This window comes from Anser anser (genome assembly GCF_964211835.1).
Source record: "Anser anser genome assembly, contig: HAP1_SCAFFOLD_32, whole genome shotgun sequence".
Classification (NCBI taxonomy): Eukaryota; Metazoa; Chordata; class Aves; order Anseriformes; family Anatidae; genus Anser; species Anser anser.
This window is the reverse complement of record NW_028154148.1, coordinates 3,078,704-3,096,106: the sequence shown is the minus strand read 5'-3', so window position 1 is coordinate 3,096,106 and position 17,403 is coordinate 3,078,704. Positions and strand designations below refer to the sequence as shown.

At 52.6% G+C, this 17,403-nt stretch overlaps 2 protein-coding genes across 2 annotated transcripts in view; one reads left to right on the top strand and one right to left on the bottom strand.

Moving 5' to 3' along the window:
* Positions 1 to 17,403, top strand: part of LOC310890635 (olfactory receptor 14J1-like) — a 36,837-nt gene that overhangs the window by 14,657 nt on the left and 4,777 nt on the right. The gene's annotated exons all lie outside the window — the stretch shown is intronic.
* LOC310890648 (olfactory receptor 14C36-like) lies at positions 1,410 to 6,943 on the bottom strand (the record flags this gene model as incomplete). The annotated part of the gene is made up of 1 exon (XM_083852960.1): positions 1,410 to 6,943. Exon 1 carries the CDS (start codon positions 2,370 to 2,372, stop codon positions 1,410 to 1,412), a length of 963 nt encoding a protein of 320 aa, XP_083709086.1. The 5' UTR covers positions 2,373 to 6,943.

Sequence of the window (17,403 nt, the reverse complement as noted above, 5' to 3'; positions counted from 1 at the left end):
AACTACTGACATTATGAGTCATATGCAGAAGGAGACTGGAAACTTCTTGCCTTAGGAACACATCCAGTCATCAGTTTCCACACAGCATGCCTGAGCTCTTTGTTCCGCATGCTGTAGGCGAGGGGGTTCAGTGCTGGAGGCAACATCGAATAAAGAAATGACATGATAAGGTCCAGGGATGGGGAAGAAATAGAGGGAGGATTTAGGTGAGCAACTGTGGCAGTGCTGACAGAGAGGGAGACCACAGCCAGGTGAGGGAGGCACGTGGAAAAGGCTTTGTGCCGGCCCTGCTCAGAGGGCATCCTCAGCAAGGCCCTGAAGATCTGCACATAGGACAACACAATGAAAAGAAAACAAACTAATGATAAATAAACACTAAACAAGAGTGTCCTATCATGGAGACCAGCAGACGTGAGCCTAAAGGCACAGATGCCAGCCAGGAGTCAAGGGATGACCTGTCAGCTTCTTCAGAAAAAAGTCACCTCACAGGCCACTTAACAGCCATTAGCTGCCTACTGGACTTGGAGCTTCTGAGGCAACACTGATCTCGTAATACCACACCTACAAAACACCCCCTTTTTGGCCCAGAATCTGCCCAGGTAGAAGTGATCTGGTTGTGCTCCTTCCAGCCCATGGCACAGCTCCTGGGCTCCCAGCCTCTCTGGCACACAGGAGCCAGTGCCGTGCCAGTTCTGGGAGGTGCTAGGGCAGGAGGGACCTTGCAGTCAAATCACTCGCCAGACTCCTTGGCTGGGGCTGCTGCGTGCCCTGGGGCTGCAGAGCTCTCCTCTGCCTGCTCACAGCAGATTGAGCCCTTGAGCTGTGGTGAGTCCACCTTGGAGGAGATCCCCCCTTAGGAGGGAAGTGCTGCGGCGCAGGCCGGCTGTGCCACTGCCGTGCCCACTGCCTGTCCCTGGCTGCAGTCCCAGCACAGCCCCACAGCAGCACTGGCACCAAGCTACAGGAGCAGCCGGGCCTGACCCCACCAGCAGGGCTCAGCACCAGAGGGGGGCAGTGGCAAGAGAGCAGCTCGGCATGCCCCAAGCGCTGGTGCTCCCTGGCCGTGCTGCTGGGATGGGACTCTTTTCCTCTGCAGCCCTGCACATGTCACTGCCCCTGCAGAGCCCGAGCAGCTCTCAGAGGAAGGACGTCACACAAGGAAGGCAGTGCAGGCTCCTTTCTTTTATTTCAATTCACAGAGGGCCTGGCTCCTCATATACAGCATCTCTGAGCTATACTCGACAGGTACATACTGTAAAAGAAATCAGATGAATCATACCATTTTAATGGGCAACTTTAGCCGTATTAAAACAAAGAAAGTTCTGTAACGAAAACACTCATAAATATACAAACACACACAAAAATAATCATATCTATAATATTAGTTGTTCTTGTAGTCATTGACATTATTAGTCATCTGCAGAGGTAGAACGGAAATTTATTGCTTCCGAAACACATCTAGTCATCAATTTCCAGAGCACATGATTGAGCTCCTTGTTCCTCATGCTGTAGATGAGGGGGTTCACTGCTGGAGGCACCACGGAGTACAGAACTGCCACCACCAGGTCCAGGGATGGGGAAGAGATGGAGGGGGGCTTCAGGTAGGCAACCATGGCAGTGCTGACAAACAGGGAGAGCACGGCCAGGTGAGGGAGGCACGTGGAAAAGGTTTTGTGCCGGCCCTGCTCAGAGGGTATCCTCAGCACTGCCCTGAAGATCTGCACATAGGACAGCACAATGAAAACAAAACAAACAAATACTAAAGAAACACTAAACACAAGTGCCCCATCTTCTCTGAGGTAGGCATCTGAGCAGGAGAGTTTGAGGATCTGGGGGATTTCACAGAAGAACTGGTCCACAGCATTGCCTTGGCAGAGGGGCAGGGAAAATGTAGTGGCCGTGTGCAGGACAGCATTGAGAAAGCCACTGCCCCAGGCAGCTGCTGCCATCTGGGCACAAGCTCTGCTGCCCACGAGGCTCCCGTAGTGCAGGGGCTTGCAGATGGCAACATAGCGGTCGTAGGCCATGACCGTGAGAAGGGAATACTCTGTTCCAATGAAGAAGACAAAAAAGAAGACCTGTGCAGCACACCCTTGATAGGAGATGGCCCTGGTGTCCCAGAGGGCATTGGCCATGGCTTTGGGGAGAGTGGTGGAGATGCAGCCCAGGTCGAGGAGGGCGAGGTTGAGGAGGAAGAAGTACATGGGGGTGTGGAGGCGGTGGTCGCAGGCTACGGCGGTGAGGATGAGGCCGTTGCCCAGGAGGGCAGCCAGGTAGATGCCCAGGAAGAGCCCGAAGTGCAGGAGCTGCAGCTCGCGCGTGTCTGCGAATGCCAGCAGGAAGAACTCGGTGATGGAGCTGCTGTTGGACATCTGCTGTTAAGTCGCATCGGGTTCTGCTCAAAGAATAGAAAGACATTAATAATGTACAACCTACTTAGCAGAGGAAAACTCCCACCATTTCTCATTTAAATCTCCCCAAATGATTCCACATCCAGGCAGGCATATGGCAGGTCCCTTTCCTGAGTTCTACTTGGTCCTGCCTTAGGGTGTCCCTGGGAACAGGAGACTTTGCTGTGGGCAATGGAAGAGTCAGTCCTGTGCTACAGCCAGACATAGAGAGGAATTTGGTGTCATCTCAGCTTTACTTTACTCCTAATATCGAAGACTTTTCCCCAGTTTGGCTCACATTCAAACCAACTGCTCAGGAGTGCTGTTGGGATTTTTATTTTTATATATTTTTTTGTATTTTTTATTCTAGCTGCCCCAAGACACGTGAAGGCTGCTTTTAAGTCAGAAGTCCAGGCATCTCTCCTGCACTCCAAGTAAGACCCTGTAGATCCTCAGAGACAAAGGGACTGTACCCTTACAGCCCAGAGTCCTTTAGAGTGTTTAGACCCTAAGTCCATCAGTCCTGCTATCAGCTGCCCTCTGCTGGCACTTCTTTGATCTACAAGACAGTTGCACACAGAAGTGCACCTGAAAAAGAATGGATGCTGCTGAGAGCAGAAGAATCCAGGCTCCAAGTGCCCATCTCCAGACCCCTCACCCTGTCCCTGTACTCCCCTTCCCCCAAGCACCCCGAGGGCTCACTCCATGGGCAGGTGAAACCCCCATCCCCAGGCAGCCTGGGAACAAGAGCAGCAGCAGCACGGCCAGGTGGAGAAGCCAGGAGGAATGGCAGCGTGCTGCTGCCAGGGGAGGCAAGGCCAGGGAGGGACAGACGGACACTCAGCACACCCTCCTGTGCTGCAGCTCTGCCTGCAGAGGAGGCAGCTCCTGCTGGGGACAGCGGGGGCTTGAGGTCACAGGCTGTGCTGGTGGCAGAGGAGAGCAGGGGGTGTCCCAGGGAAGGTGCCTGCCCTGCAGGGGCTGGCAGGGAGGTGCCTGAGCCCTCCGTGGCACAGCATTTCTGGCAGCAGCTCCCTCTCACCACCTGCCCATGTGCCTGTTGCCTTCCTATGTCCCTGCTGGGAGCTAGTTCTGTGTCCCCACATCTCCTCCCTGTCCATGCTCACAGACCCATCCCACAAGCTGTGTACTCAGATTGACTCAGATTCCCCTCCACTGCAGGAATCTGAAAGCAAAGAATCCAAATAAGCCTTTCCCTTCACATAAACCAAGCCTCAGTATTCCTCTGGAAATTTCCTCTAATAAATGCCATTCTCTACAGCATCTTCTACACGTTGCTGGAGAAACAGAGAGACAGCTATCCAGAGAGACGCTATCAGGCATCGGATGTGCCAGCTGTAGAAGACCCCTCTGGCAACCTCACCTGCATGGCCCTGCTGCCAGAGACTCACAGTGCCAAGAGCCTGCAGATCTGTCCTGCCACACGCTGCCCTCTGTTGCTGCGCTCCTCACTGCCTCCAAGCCCTCTCTCCTTCTCTCCTGTCCCCGTGCCAGCTGCGGTCAGAGCCCCCAGCCCTGCTGCGCTGTGCACAGGAGCTGCTCCTGGGCAGAGCTGTCTCCCTGCACCAGGGCCCTCTTGCCACGAGCTCTCTCTGTCCCACGAGCCCGGCCCAGCTCAGCACCAGACGCCCAGCCCAAAGCATTGGAATCCCCTCTCGGGGGGCTTTGGTGAGGAGCCCACGAACCTCAGGCACTGAGAGACAATTGAAGACATCTCTCAACAAGTCCAAGTCAGAGGCAAGTTTCCTGCAGTGTCCCCCTGAGGGCCAGCCCTGACACAGCCTCCCTTGGAGCTCGTTAGAGCAGAGCATTGGAGGCAGTGAGGACAAGGAGACAAAGGCACTGTGAAGGTGACCCTGATGTGTAGGAAAACTGGATGTGTTTCACCAAAGCACAAGGGTCAAGTCTTGAATCTTGGCACTCTGGAAGGGAGATCCTTTCCCTTCACACACTGCTCAGGGCTCTTCGTGGGGCAGGAGGAGATGGGGATGTGCATGGCCAAGTGCAGGAGAATGGTACGAGCCCTGCCTGGTTCATGGGTGGGGGCGAGGAGGCAATGAGGCCCTGGTGCTTTACCGATAAGCTGTCTCCTCCTAGGCCTCAGTGGCAGAGACAACAGCCAGAGCCATGGACACAAAGCCCTGAGTCCTGTTGGGACTCTCAGCCTTGCTACAGTCCTTGATCCTCTCCACACCAGGCTGTCCTAGGGATTGCCACACCTGTAGCTCTTTTCCTGCTGGCTCTAGACCCATGTCCGTGTGGTATCTCACAGGATCTGAGCTGAGTCTGATAACTCACATCTTCTTGGTGGCCATGCTCCTCGTAAGACAGCTCTGTAGGAAGCTGGCCTGGTTCCTGGTGAGCAGCACCACTGCTCGTATGGCATCCCTCATGGGTGATGTTCACGAGTCTATGGAGCTAGATGGGATCCCCCTGTTGGTACTGAGGGAGCTGGCAGAAGTGCTCACCAAGCCGCTTTCCATCATTTATCAGCAGTCCTGGCTATCAGGGGTGTTCCCAGTCAACTGGTGACAAGGAAATATGATGCCCACCTACCAAATGGCTGGAAGGAGGATCTGGGGAACTACAAGCCTGTCAGTCTGACCAGTGATGGGGACGTTCATGGAGCAGATTATCTTGAGTACCATCATGCAACTCTTAGAAGATAACCAGGTGATCAGGGGCAGTCAGGAGGGCTTTATCAAAGTCAGGTCCTACTTGACAAATCTAAACTCCTTCTATGACAAAGTGATGCACTCAGTGGATGACGTAATGGCTGTGGATGTGGTTTATCTAGACCTCAGTAAGGATTCTGAAACTGTTTCCTACAGAGTTCTCCCAGAGAAAATGGCTGCTCGAGGCTTGGACACTTATACGCTTCCTTGGATTAAAAAGGGTCTGTGTGGCTGGGCCCAAAGAGTTGTGGGACATGGAGCTAAATGGAGTTGGAGGCCGTTCTCTAGTGGTGACCCCCAGGGCTCAGTTCTGGGGCCAGTTCCCTTGAATATTTTCATCAGTGATCTGGACAAGGGGATTAAGTGCACCCTCAGTAAGTTTGCAGACAACACCAAGTTAGAAGCGAATGTTGGTCTGCTCGATGGTAGGTGGGCTCTGCAGAGGGTCCTAGATAGGCTGGACTCATGGGCCAAGGCCAAATCTATGAAGTTCAACAAGGCCAAGTGCTGGGTCCTGCACTTGGGGCACGACAACCCCCTTCCATGCTGGGGAATGGCGGGTGGAATGCTGCCCATGGGAAAGGGACTTGGGGGTATTGGTGGACAGTCGGCTGAATAGGAGCCAGCAGAGTGCTCAGGTGGCCAAGAAGGCCAACAGCATCCGGGCTTGTACCAGGAATGGTGTGGTAAGCAGCAGTAGGGAAGTGATTGTCCCTCTCTACTCAGCCCTGGTGAGGCCACACGTCAGGTATTGTGTTTAGCTGTGGGGCCCCTGGCATAAGAAGGACACGGATCTATTTGAATGAATCTAGAGGAGGGCCACGAGGATGATCAAGGGGCTGGAGCACCTCTCCTCTGAAGACAGGCTGTGGGATTTGGTGTTGTTCAGCCTAGAGAAAAGAAGGCTCTGGGGAGACCTTATGGCGGCATTCTAATACCTAAAGGGGGCTGTAGGGAAGCTGGGGAGGGACTCTTCATCAACTAGCTTAGTGACAGGACTAGGGGAAATGGTTTACATTGAAAGAGGGTAGGTTTAGATTAAATATTCGAAAGAAGTTCTTTCCTCAGAGGGTGGTGAGGCACTGGAACAGGCTGCCCAGAGATGTTGTGGATCCCCCCTCACTGGAAGTTTTGAAGGCCAGCTTGGATGGGGCTTTCAGCAAGCTGGTCTAGTGGAAGGTGTCTCTGCCCACGGCAGAGGGGTTGGAATTTTAGGATCTTTAAGGTCCTTTCCTACCCAAACTACTCTCTGATTCGCTGATTCTGTAAATCCAAAACACAGCACCACACCAGCTCCTAGGAAGAAAAATTAAGTCTATCCCAGCTAAAACTCGGACTATATCCACCCCTTACTCCATACCATTGTTCCTATGTCCTACTCAGGTCTGACACTTTCTAAATACCTATCACCACTTTTCCTCTCTTTTGATATACCCGCAGAGATATCTTGCCTTTAGGCTATTTGTGTCCTGGTTTTGGTTAGGATTGAGTTAATTTTCATCCTAGTGTCATAGAATCGTAGAATGGCTTGTGTTGGAAGGGACCTTACAGATCATCTAACTGAACTCCCCCCAGATTCCACCCACTAGATCAGGTTGGCCAAGGCCTCATCCAGCCTGGCCTTGAACACCTCCAGGGATGGGGCATCCACAACTTCTCTGGGCAACCTGTTCCAGTACCTCACTACCCTTACAGCGAAGATTTTCCTCCTAATGTCTAGTCTAAATCTCCCCTCTTTTACTTTAAGACCGCATCCTCCTGTCATTATCTACCTGAGTAAAGAGACCTTCTCCATTTTTTTTTTTTAAAGCCCCTGTTAAGGATTGAAAAGCTGCAAGGTCTCCCTGGAGCCTTCTCTTCTCCAGGCTGAACAAACCTAACTCCTTCAGCCTGTCTTCACAGGCGAGGTGCTCCAGCCCTCTGATCATCTTTGGAGCCCTCCTCTAGATTTGATGAAAGAGGTCCACATCCTTCTTGTGCTGGTGGCCCCAGACCTGGACACAGTACTCCAGGTGAGGCCTCACAAGGGTAGAGCAGAGAGGGACAATCACCAGCCTCCACCTGCTGGCCACCCCTCTCTTGATGCAGCCCAGGATGCACTTGGCCTTCTGGGCTGTATGTGCTCACTGCTGGCTCACGTTGAGTATTTCAACCAGCAGAACCCCCAAGTCCTTCTCTGCAGGGCTGCTCTCAATGAGTTCTTCTCCCAGCCTATCCCCATGTCTGGAATTTCCCCGGCCCACGTGCAGCACCTTGCACTTGGACCTGTTGACCCTCCTTAGGTTCACATGGGCCCAAATTTCAAGCTTGTCCAGGACCCTTTGAATGGCATCCCTTCCTCTGTTGCATCCACTACACCCCTCAGCTTGGTGTCATCTGCACACTTGTTGAGGGTGCACTCTACCCCACTATCTGTGTCAATGATAAAGATATTAAACAGTACCGGTCCCAGGATAGAACCCTGAGGGACAGCACTCATCACCAGCCTCCACTTGGACATAGAGCCGTTGACCATCGCTCTCTGGGTGTGACCTTCAAGCCCACTCCTTATCCACTCAATGGTCCACCCATCAAATGCGTATCCCTCAAATGTGGAGACGAGGATGTCATGAGGGACCGTGTCAAAGGTCTTACAGAAATCCAAGTAGATGACATCGCTCGGTCTTCCCTTGTCATCCGATGTGGTCACTCCATTGTAGAAACCCATCAGATTGGGCCAACACGACTTACCCTTTGGTGAAGCCATGCTGGCTGTCTCTGATCACCTCTTTGTCTTGCATGTGCCTTGACATTGATTCCAGGAGGATCTTTTCCATGATCTTTCCAGGCACAGAGGTGATGCTCAATGTTCTGTAGTTCCATGGGTCCTCCTTTCTACCCTTAATCAAAAGGGGAGTGATGTTTCCCTTTTCCCAGTCACCAGGGACTTCACCCGACTGCCAGGACTCTTCAAATATGATGGAGAGAGGCTTGGCAACTACATCAGCCAGTTCCCTCAGGACCTGGGGTGCAAGTCATCAGGCCCCATAGGCATGTATGTGTTGAGTTTCATCAGGTGGCCTCAAACCTGCTCTTCACTTCCAGCAGGTGGCATTTTGCCCCCCAGCCTCCATCTCTGGGTTCAGGGAAATGAAAGACTTGAGAAGCCTGACTGGAAGTGAAGACTGAGGCAAAGACGTTGCTTCTCCATGGCTGTCATTACCAGTTCACCCTTCTCATCCATCAGAGGGGGAACACTCTCCTTGGCCTTTATTTTCTGTGCAATGTATCTGTAGAATCTCCTCCTGTTATTCTTTGTATCCCTTCCAAGCTCAGTTCCATCTGTGCCTTGGCTTTCCTTACCCCATCCCTGCACATCCGAAACAAATCCATGCGTGAGGGCCTGGAAAAAGGAACCCTGGACCATAGAAGCCATTCTGGAAACAATACTTGTAGTTAGGAAGCGCAGTTTTGTGGAGGTAAAGAGCTGCTGGGCACATTGTGGAGGATGCTCCTAAAGACCTTTGTGCCCTTTTCCCTCCTGACAACAATGCCACATCCTTCTCAAGAACAGAGTAGCCAACAGAGGTGAGACAGATACTCTGGGACCAAGAATGTCATCAGAAAGCTGATCCCAGTAAGATATGGGGAGGTCAGGATCAGCCTGGACAAGAGAGATGTGAGATTTCAGGGTGGGAAGAAGAGCTTGGCCAGCAGAAATTAATGATTTCATAGAGGTAAGAGGGTTCATGTAATGTTGTAGATGCTGAGGTAACACTGACTTAAAACAGTCAAGTATGGCCCTTACCTTACTTGAACCAGGAATTTTAATCCCTAAACCTAAATACTACTACAACACTCTGAAAGGAATCCATTTTCTCTCTTGTTCACCCTGATCCCTTCCCTTAACACCAGCACTGAAATGCTCTATTTAACCCTAGACATCTTGGCAGACCTAAAACACCCCTAAACCACAAAGCTTATCCATACCTTAACCACAGACCTGACACCACAAGCAGAACACCAAACACTCCCACTAAAACTTTGCTTAATCTCTAACCCAGAAAGTGAAAAACAGGTACCGAGGGGGCTAGAGAGAGGTCAGCTCTGCCTCAGGAACTCCTGCCCCAGCAGGAGGAATGTGACTGGGGCAGTGACTGGGAGGTCACTTCTGTCTCTGCAGCTGATAGGACAGCAGCAGGAACGTGTCACGCAAAGGGACTGTGAGGTCCCTTGTGTCTGGAGGTGGCAGGTCACCCTTGGCTTCTCCCTGGGATCGGCACTTTGGGGCTGACATCTGCCAGTGGCCCTGCTAGGCCAGCAGAAGGCCCCTGCTTGGCATGCTGCCTGTGGGATCCCCTCTGCCTCCATGCCCAGGAGGACCCAGACACAAAGAAGGCCCGCACAGGGCTTGTCCTGTCCCTTCTGCTTGAGGCCAGGACTGGACAGCAGGAGGCACAAGGCTTGGCTGTGTCTAGCCAAGAAGCTGCAAGGCCAGCAGCAGGCCCAGGCCTTGGAAGATGCTGGTGAGTGTCTATGATGAGACTCTAACTTTGTGTTTCAAGGAACAGCTGGTGAGGGTTGATGAGACACACGTGAAATGATGGAAGTGCTGGGATGAGAGTAAGGTGGTGGAAAGAGAAGGGTGTCTGCAGACTTCAAGGAAATAGGGCAAAGCGTGGGACAGCATAGGGAAGCCTGCAGAGGAGAAGGCAGAGGGTGCTGGCAGGAATGGAAGGCCCCAACAGCCCTGATATTTTTGTCCCCTTGGCTAGAGCTTCTGAGGAGACGAGATAGAGTCATTGCAGTGGGGCCTCACTGCTTCCTTGATACGCTGTGCAGGGGTGGGGAGGTGCCATAATGAAGTTCTTCTCATGGCATCACACTGCCCACCACATCATACAGACCCCAAGAAGAACCCTGAGCCAGACGGGGGGGTGCAGGATCTCCCCTCCCAGTGGCTGGGCTCAGGCCTTGGCCCTTCTGCTTCACCAAAACCAACCAAGACTTTTCCCAGCACAGCGCTTTGCCTGTCTGCAATCATGGCCTCCAATTATGTGCCCTAACAAGTCCCTGGGGAGGCTTTGTTAGGAACAGCCCTCAGTGGGGCCCATTAATACTCCAAGTCACTTCAACTTTTCCTTCTGACTTTACCTTCTCAAGCGGTTACATCATTCACCTCTCAGTACCTGAGCTTCTTAGACTGAGCACCAAAATACACCATGGAACTCATTAAAACAGAGAAAGTCCTAAGCAGCCATATCTCTGCCACAGTTTTCTTCAAGTCTTCAAGACTTGTAGAGCTAATTGGAGAGCTTTCATGGTGTAGTTAAGGAGGAAGATATCAAGAAACACCTGAAAAAATACACTTTTCTCATCTTAAAGGATTCGTTTAGTTGAATTTCAGTTTGGAGCATTATTCTCTAACTGATATTGATCCAGGATCCTGCATAGGGAGGAAAAGCAGACTCTTGAGGTCTGACACTGCATGGAGAACCTTGCTCCTCACCACCCCAGCCCTGACATTTCTCTCTTTGGCGCTTGCTTCACTTTTCCTTCCAGCAGACTTTGGCACAGAAGTCTGCAGCTGGATGTTACAGCTCCTTTGCACCAGCTCCCTCCTGCTTGCCTTAGAGACCTGGATGCACACAGGCGCAGAAGGGTTTCTCCTTATTTCAAACCAAACAACAGGAAAACATGCAGCAATCTTCCAAAAGCAAAGCAAGCTCCTCATCCTGTATGCCTCCTCTGAGGTTTATGTTCCCAAAAGGATGACTGGACAAGAAGTCTTTTATACTGATAAACCGGAAATTTTAAGTGTTAAGATTAGAATTAATCCATATGATATTAATTCAATGATAAATGATGAAGAGCTTTCTAAGGACACAGTTAGACAGACTGCAGATAGATGGGCAAGCTTCAACTCCCTGAAACTCAAAGCAGCAACTGGGTTGGTGAGGGCGGTCTGAGTGATCCAGGAGGAAGGGGAGGGCAAGCCAGGAGAACCATGGGAAGTGCATAGGTCCAGACAGGCAGCTGGAAAGGGGACATTCAGCATGGACTGATTAATCGAGACAGGTGGATGTACCTGGGAGATGAGGGAGCACATCATGATAGACAAAGCGATGACAATGCAAGTACAGGTGAACACCAGTTTTTCTTTTTCTGTGATGAATATACATCCTGAAAATGCCTATTTCTTCATGAGAGAAACTACACTGTGTGACATTTTACGGAAGAGATTGAATCAATGGAGGTAATGAGTAGTTGCTTTATGACTTAAGTCCTGAAGAAAATACTGGGTACTGAGGCAGAGCTTTGCTGTCTTACCATAAGCAACCAGTGCCAAGGTCTTCAGAGTAGTTTACTCACACTTGAAATATTTCCTTGAAATCCCATTTCCTGGTTCTGCTTTCAATGAAATCATTAGGCCTGCAGAGGCTCTGGTGCAGTTAGAGTAATTCCCTGGAATGGAAGCTGTCTGAAAGGACCTGCAGGAGACCAGAGGCGGTCGGTGGATACCGTGGAGACAGGTGATGTTTCCCAGGGCACCTCTACTGCCAGCAGTGGTCTTTCTCCTTGAAACTGCAGCCCAGCCCAGCACAGGAAACCCCTTCAAGGCAAATTCCTTCTTCAGCCATTTCTTGGGAGAGGCCTAAATTTGAAATGGCCATTGGGATCCCAAGAAACTCTCCCTCCTTCCTAGTAGGCACCTAAACATCCATTTACCGTCCTAGGTCATGTGTGGAAAAGTCAGCCTGAAAGACTCAAGAGCAGGACGCTTCAAATGGCTGAGGCAGAACCCATCAGCTGCCCCACTTTGGGGAATCATCCCCTTCCAACTAGGGATATGAAAGTGAAAATGTGAAATGAACCGTCAGGTCAATGCGCAGATGAAGGGAAAGTCACACATATTGTGTTGGAGTAGCAGAAGGCAAAAAGCACTGCACTGTGCCTCAGAGTAACCAAGGAGACCTAATCCAGTTCATCTGTGAGATAAAGGAAAGTGAAGGACGTTGAGTTGTGGCCTAACATGAGAAGGATGTACATCACTGCTGAAGGAGCTGTCTTTTTGTGCCATCACCAATGCAAATTACACAAGAACTACATCAAATAAAGGTAACCTGTCCCACCCTGGCCCTGTCACACCACGGGGCAGCAGAGGGATCTTTTTCAGTTTCAGCCTCTTCAGAGAGGCTTTGCCCTCTCCCTGCACACCACGGCGCACAGCCTGGCCCTGGACGCTGCGTGAGCACCGTGCAGGTCGTGGCAGGCTGCGGTGAGGGGACGAATGCCCTGGGCCCCCTTCCTGCTCTGCCCAGGCCAGCAAGGGCCCCGAGCGGCCTCGTGTCCCCTGCCCCTGCAGCTCTGGGCTCCCTTCCCCAGCCCTGGCTCTGCAGCACCAAGCCCTGCTGGGAGCCCTCCCCTGCATGCTGCCACCGCTCCCTGACGCTGCTGCTGCCCTCTGCCGGGCACTGCCCAGCCCAGCCCAGCCCCTGCCCACCTCTCCCTACCTCCCGGACCTCTCCCCAGCCCAGCAGCCCAGGCTGGGCTGGCCCCAGGGCAGTGCCCACTGCAGCCTGCTGCAGGGCTCTGGGCACGGCCAGCACAGCCCCAGCCCCTTGCAAGGCACCGCAGCTGCTGGCAAAAAGGCGGCTCTGGGCCTCCCCAGCAGCCCCCGTGCTGCTGCCAGCCATGGCTCAGGAGATGGAGGGCATAGAGCTGGTGGTGCTGCTCTGCAGAGCCAGGGGTTTTGGTGTCCTTGGTCATCCAGGGATCTCCGCTCTGCCCATTCTGCTCAGGGTGGGCAGCAGACTGAACTCCGTGGGGATCTCTACTGCTTAGCCCCTTTCCATCTCCCCTTATGGCTCAGCAGCACAGGGCAGTGCTTTCGCAGGACCATGGGGTTTCTCTAATGGCATAAAGGGCAGGCGAGTGCTACACTAGGTCGCAATTTTGGGGTTTCAGAGAGGTTGTCCTTAACCACACTGGACTTTCATGTGCCTTTGCCAGCTGGCTCCTTTAAACCCTTCTGGAATTGCAGAGCCCTCTTTAACCCATGGGCTCCTCAGTTTCACCTTTTGCTTTACCTTTCTCTACCAAATTGAACCACAGACGGTTCACTCAGGGGTCTGGCGAACAAGTCTTACGGGGAGCGGCTGAGGGAGCTGGGGTTGTTCAGCCTGGAGAAGAGGAGGCTCAGGGGCGACCTTATCGCTCTCTATAGGTACCTTAAAGGAGGCTGTAGCGAGGTAGGGGTTGGTCTATTCTCCCATGTGTCTGGTGATAGGAAGGGGGGATAGGCTAAAGTTGCACCAGGGGAGGTTTAGGTTGGATATTATAGAATCATAGAATATCCTGAGTTGGAAGGGACCCTTAAGGGTCACCAAGTCCAGCTTCTGGCACCACACAGGTCTGCCCAAAAGTTTAGACCATGTGACTAAGTGCACAGTCCAATCGCTTCTTAAATTCAGACAGGCTTGGTGCAGTGACTACTTCACTGGGGAGCCTGTTCCAGTGGGCGACCACCCTTTCGGTGAAGAACCTCTTCCTTTTGTCCAGCCTAAACTTCCCCTGCCTCAGCTTGACACCATTCCCGCAGGTCCTGTCACTGGTGATAATGGAGAATAGGTCACCTGCCTCTCCACTCCCCCTCGTGAGGAAGTTGTAGACTGCGATGAGGTCTCCCCTCAGCCTCCTCTTCTCCAGGCTGAATAGGCCCAGTGACCTCAGCTGCTCCTCATATGTCTTCCCCTCTAGGCTCTTCACCATCTTCGTCACCCTCCTCTGGACACTCTCCAACAGTTTAATGTCCTTCTTGTACTGCGGTGCCCAGAACTGCACACAGTACTTGAAGTGAGGCCGCACCAGCACAGAGTAGAGCAGGACAATCACCTCCCTCGACCGACTAGCAATGCCGTGTTTGATGCACCCCAGGATACGGCTGGCCCTCCTGGCTGCCAGGGCACACTGCTGGCTCATTCAACTTGCTGTCAACCACAACCACCAGATCCCTCTCTGCGGGGCTGCTCCCCAGCGTCTCATCGCTCAGTCTGTACGTATAGCCAGGGTTGCCCCATCCCAGGTGTAGGACCCAGCACTTGCCCTTGTTAAACTTCATGTGGTTGGTGATTGCTCAGCTCTCCAATCTGTCCAGGGAGAGATATTAGGAAGAACTTCTTTACCGAAAAGTTTGTTAGGCATTGGAATGGACTGCCCAGGGAAGTGGTTGAGTCACCATCCCTGGAGGTCTTTAAAAGACGTTTAGATGTTGTTCTTAGTGATATGGTTTAGTGAAGGACTTGTTAGTGTTACGTAAGAGGTTGGACTAGGTGATCTTGGAGGTCGCTTCCAACCTAGATGATTCTGTGATCCTGTGATTCTGTGATTCATTAGTTGAGGAACCGCTGCCAACCCAGACTCGCAAACTGTCCTTGGATATCAACTGACATATCCTGACAGTTCTGTACTCCACTCCAGAATGTTATTTGCCATCAACCCCAGCACCACTATGACAGTCCCATGCAGATATGTCAAAGGCCAGTTACTGTTTGCTGGGCTATGTGCAACCAAGAAGGGAGCTCCCAGTCCAGTCCTTGGTCCCACACTGGTCACTCTGGGACTCTGATTAATGGTGAAGCCCAGAAAAGCAAGAGACCTGTCAATGGAGCAGCCCCTTGGGTGTATTCCTGACACCAGGTTTGTGAAGAGGTGTGCAGAAATGTGACAGAGAGGTCTCTGTAGAGACAACAGGACTATCACTGAGGCCCTGCTGCTGGCCATGGCCATCGCTCCAGGAAGCAGCAGCCCCGACCCGAAGGCAGCAGAGAGGCAGAGCCCAGCGGGCAGTGAGGGGCAGCCCCGAGGGCCAGCGGAGCCGCTCCTCCCTGTGGCAGCTGGGCTCTGGGCCCTGAGCCCCTTCTGCATGCTGGGGCTGCTCCCCCAGCTGCACAGGAGATGGGAAGAGAGGGGACCTGAGACCACTGAATTTCTCATGGCTTCTTAATTGTCTTTATGTACACAAGATGCCCAGTTCTATAGATACATGAGAGGACTGGATCAACTTAAATAGAATAATCAAAGATGAGAGCATAAGAATAAAAATATTTAAATAAAAATAATATCATAACACTTGTGAGAAAACCATACTGAACACAAAGAACAACAAAATATTGTCATAATACTTTCTGAGTGTCCTTGTTGTCCTCTTAAGATAATTGGTCCCTTATCAGTGTTGGAGAAGCATGTATCAAAAGAGTTTCCTCAGGGCATCCTTGAGCTCCTGGTTCCTCACACTGTAGATAAGGGGGTTCACTGCTGGAGGCACCACCGAGTACAGAAATGACAACACCAGATCCAGGGATGGGAATGATTTGGAAGGGAGTTTCAGGTAGACAAACATAATGGCACTGACCATCAGGGAGACCACGGCCAGGTGAGGGAGGCACGTGGAAAAGGCTTTGTGCCGGCCCTGCTCAGAGGGCATCCTCAGCACAGCCCTGAAGATCTGCACATAGGACAGCACAATGAAAACAAAACACCCAAAGGCTAATGCGCCAATAACCACAAGAGGTCCAAATTCCCTGAGATAAGAAATGGAGCAGGAGAGCTTGAGGATCTGGGAGATTTCACAGAAGAACTGGTCCACAGCATTGCCTTGGCAGAGGGGCAGGGAAAAGGTAGTGGCCGTGTGCAGGACAGCATGGAGAAAGCCACTGCCCCAGGCAGCTGCTGCCATCTGGGCACAAGCTCTGCTGCCCACGAGGCTCCCGTAGTGCAGGGGCTTGCAGATGGCAACGTAGCGGTCGTAGGACATGACGGTGAGAAGGGAAGACTCTGCTCCAGCAGAGACAGTGAACAGAAAGATTTAAGCTGCACATCCCTGATAGGAGATGGCCCTGGTGTCCCAGAGGGAATTGGCCATGGCTTTGGGGAGGGTGGTGGAGATGCAGCCCAGGTCGAGGAGGGCGAGGTTGAGGAGGAAGAAGTACATGGGGGTGTGGAGGCGGTGGTCGCAGGCTGCGGCGGTGAGGATGAGGCCGTTGCCCAGGAGGGCAGCCAGGTAGATGCCCAGGAAGAGCCCGAAGTGCAGGAGCTGCAGCTCGCGCGTGTCTGCGAATGCCAGCAGGAGGAACTCACTCACAGAGCTGCTGTTCGGCATTTACCAGCTTTGGTCGTGGACACTGGCAAATGACAAAAAAGTTAAAAAAAAAGAATGTTATGAGTAAAGTCTGTGAGCAAAATTCAGTTCATTCCCATTTAAAGCCTTACATTCCCTGTTTCCAAGAGGACCTCTATCTATCTCCCTGTCTGGAGCCCTGCTCTGTGCTTGCTGAGTGTCCTGTACACTGCAGCTGCCTCTGCCCAGCAGCTCCCAATGAGCCTGCTCTGCTCCATTGGAGGTCCCAAGAGGGCAGGTTCCTGGGAAGGGGCTCCCTCGGTTGAGTGAGGGGTGTTTGGCTGTGTGACTCCATGTGCATCTTCCCTGTCCAATACCCAGGAGACAAAAGCAGCAGGTGGATCGTGCGTGTCTGGCCGGAGAGAGCAGGGAGCATCTCCTCCTGCCTCACCATCTGTGCACAGCACTCCCTGTCAGAATCAGGCACCAGCAGCTGCCACGCTGGGCAAGGGAGAGAAGCAGGCATGGGCAGGCAGGGCGGACCCAACGCGGTGCCGAGGCTGCGGTGTCGGTGAGGTAGAGCCTGTCCTCACACCCCTGTGCCATCTGCCCGGCACAGCCAGCAGAGGGAAAAGAGCTCTGGAGTGCAAGAAGCGTTGGGAATGTGCTCCTTGTCATATGGTAGGAAATTTGGGGTAAGACCTCTGTGGAGCCAGGAGCTGGACTCGATGATACTTGTGGGTCCCTTCCAACTCGGGATATCCTATGATTCTGTGATTCTGTGCCTGCTTCCGTGGAGGAAGGTGGAGGGGGCCTGCAGCAAATGTGTCTACTTCCACAGAGATTTAGGGTTCACACACCCCATATTCTCAGCCCCCCAGATTATACATGCCATGACAGAAGCTGTGAGGGGAAGAGGAGACCAGGGGCTGCTGCAAGGAAGGTGCCTGCACTGCAGGGGATGGCAGGGAGGGAGCAGCTCCCTCCCACCGCCTGCCCATGTCCCTGCTGCCTGCAGCTGTCCCTGCCAGCAGCTCTTTCTCTGTCCCCACGTCTCCTCCTGTCCATGCTCACAGACCCCATCCCACCCACTGTGTGCCCAGCTCTGCCCTGCAGACAACTCCAAATCCAATATCTCCAAATCTGTATGGTACTGAAGACCAGCTCAGAAAGGCCCTGGTGCAGTCTGTAAGCAGGGAGAAGGGAAGGGATATTCTCA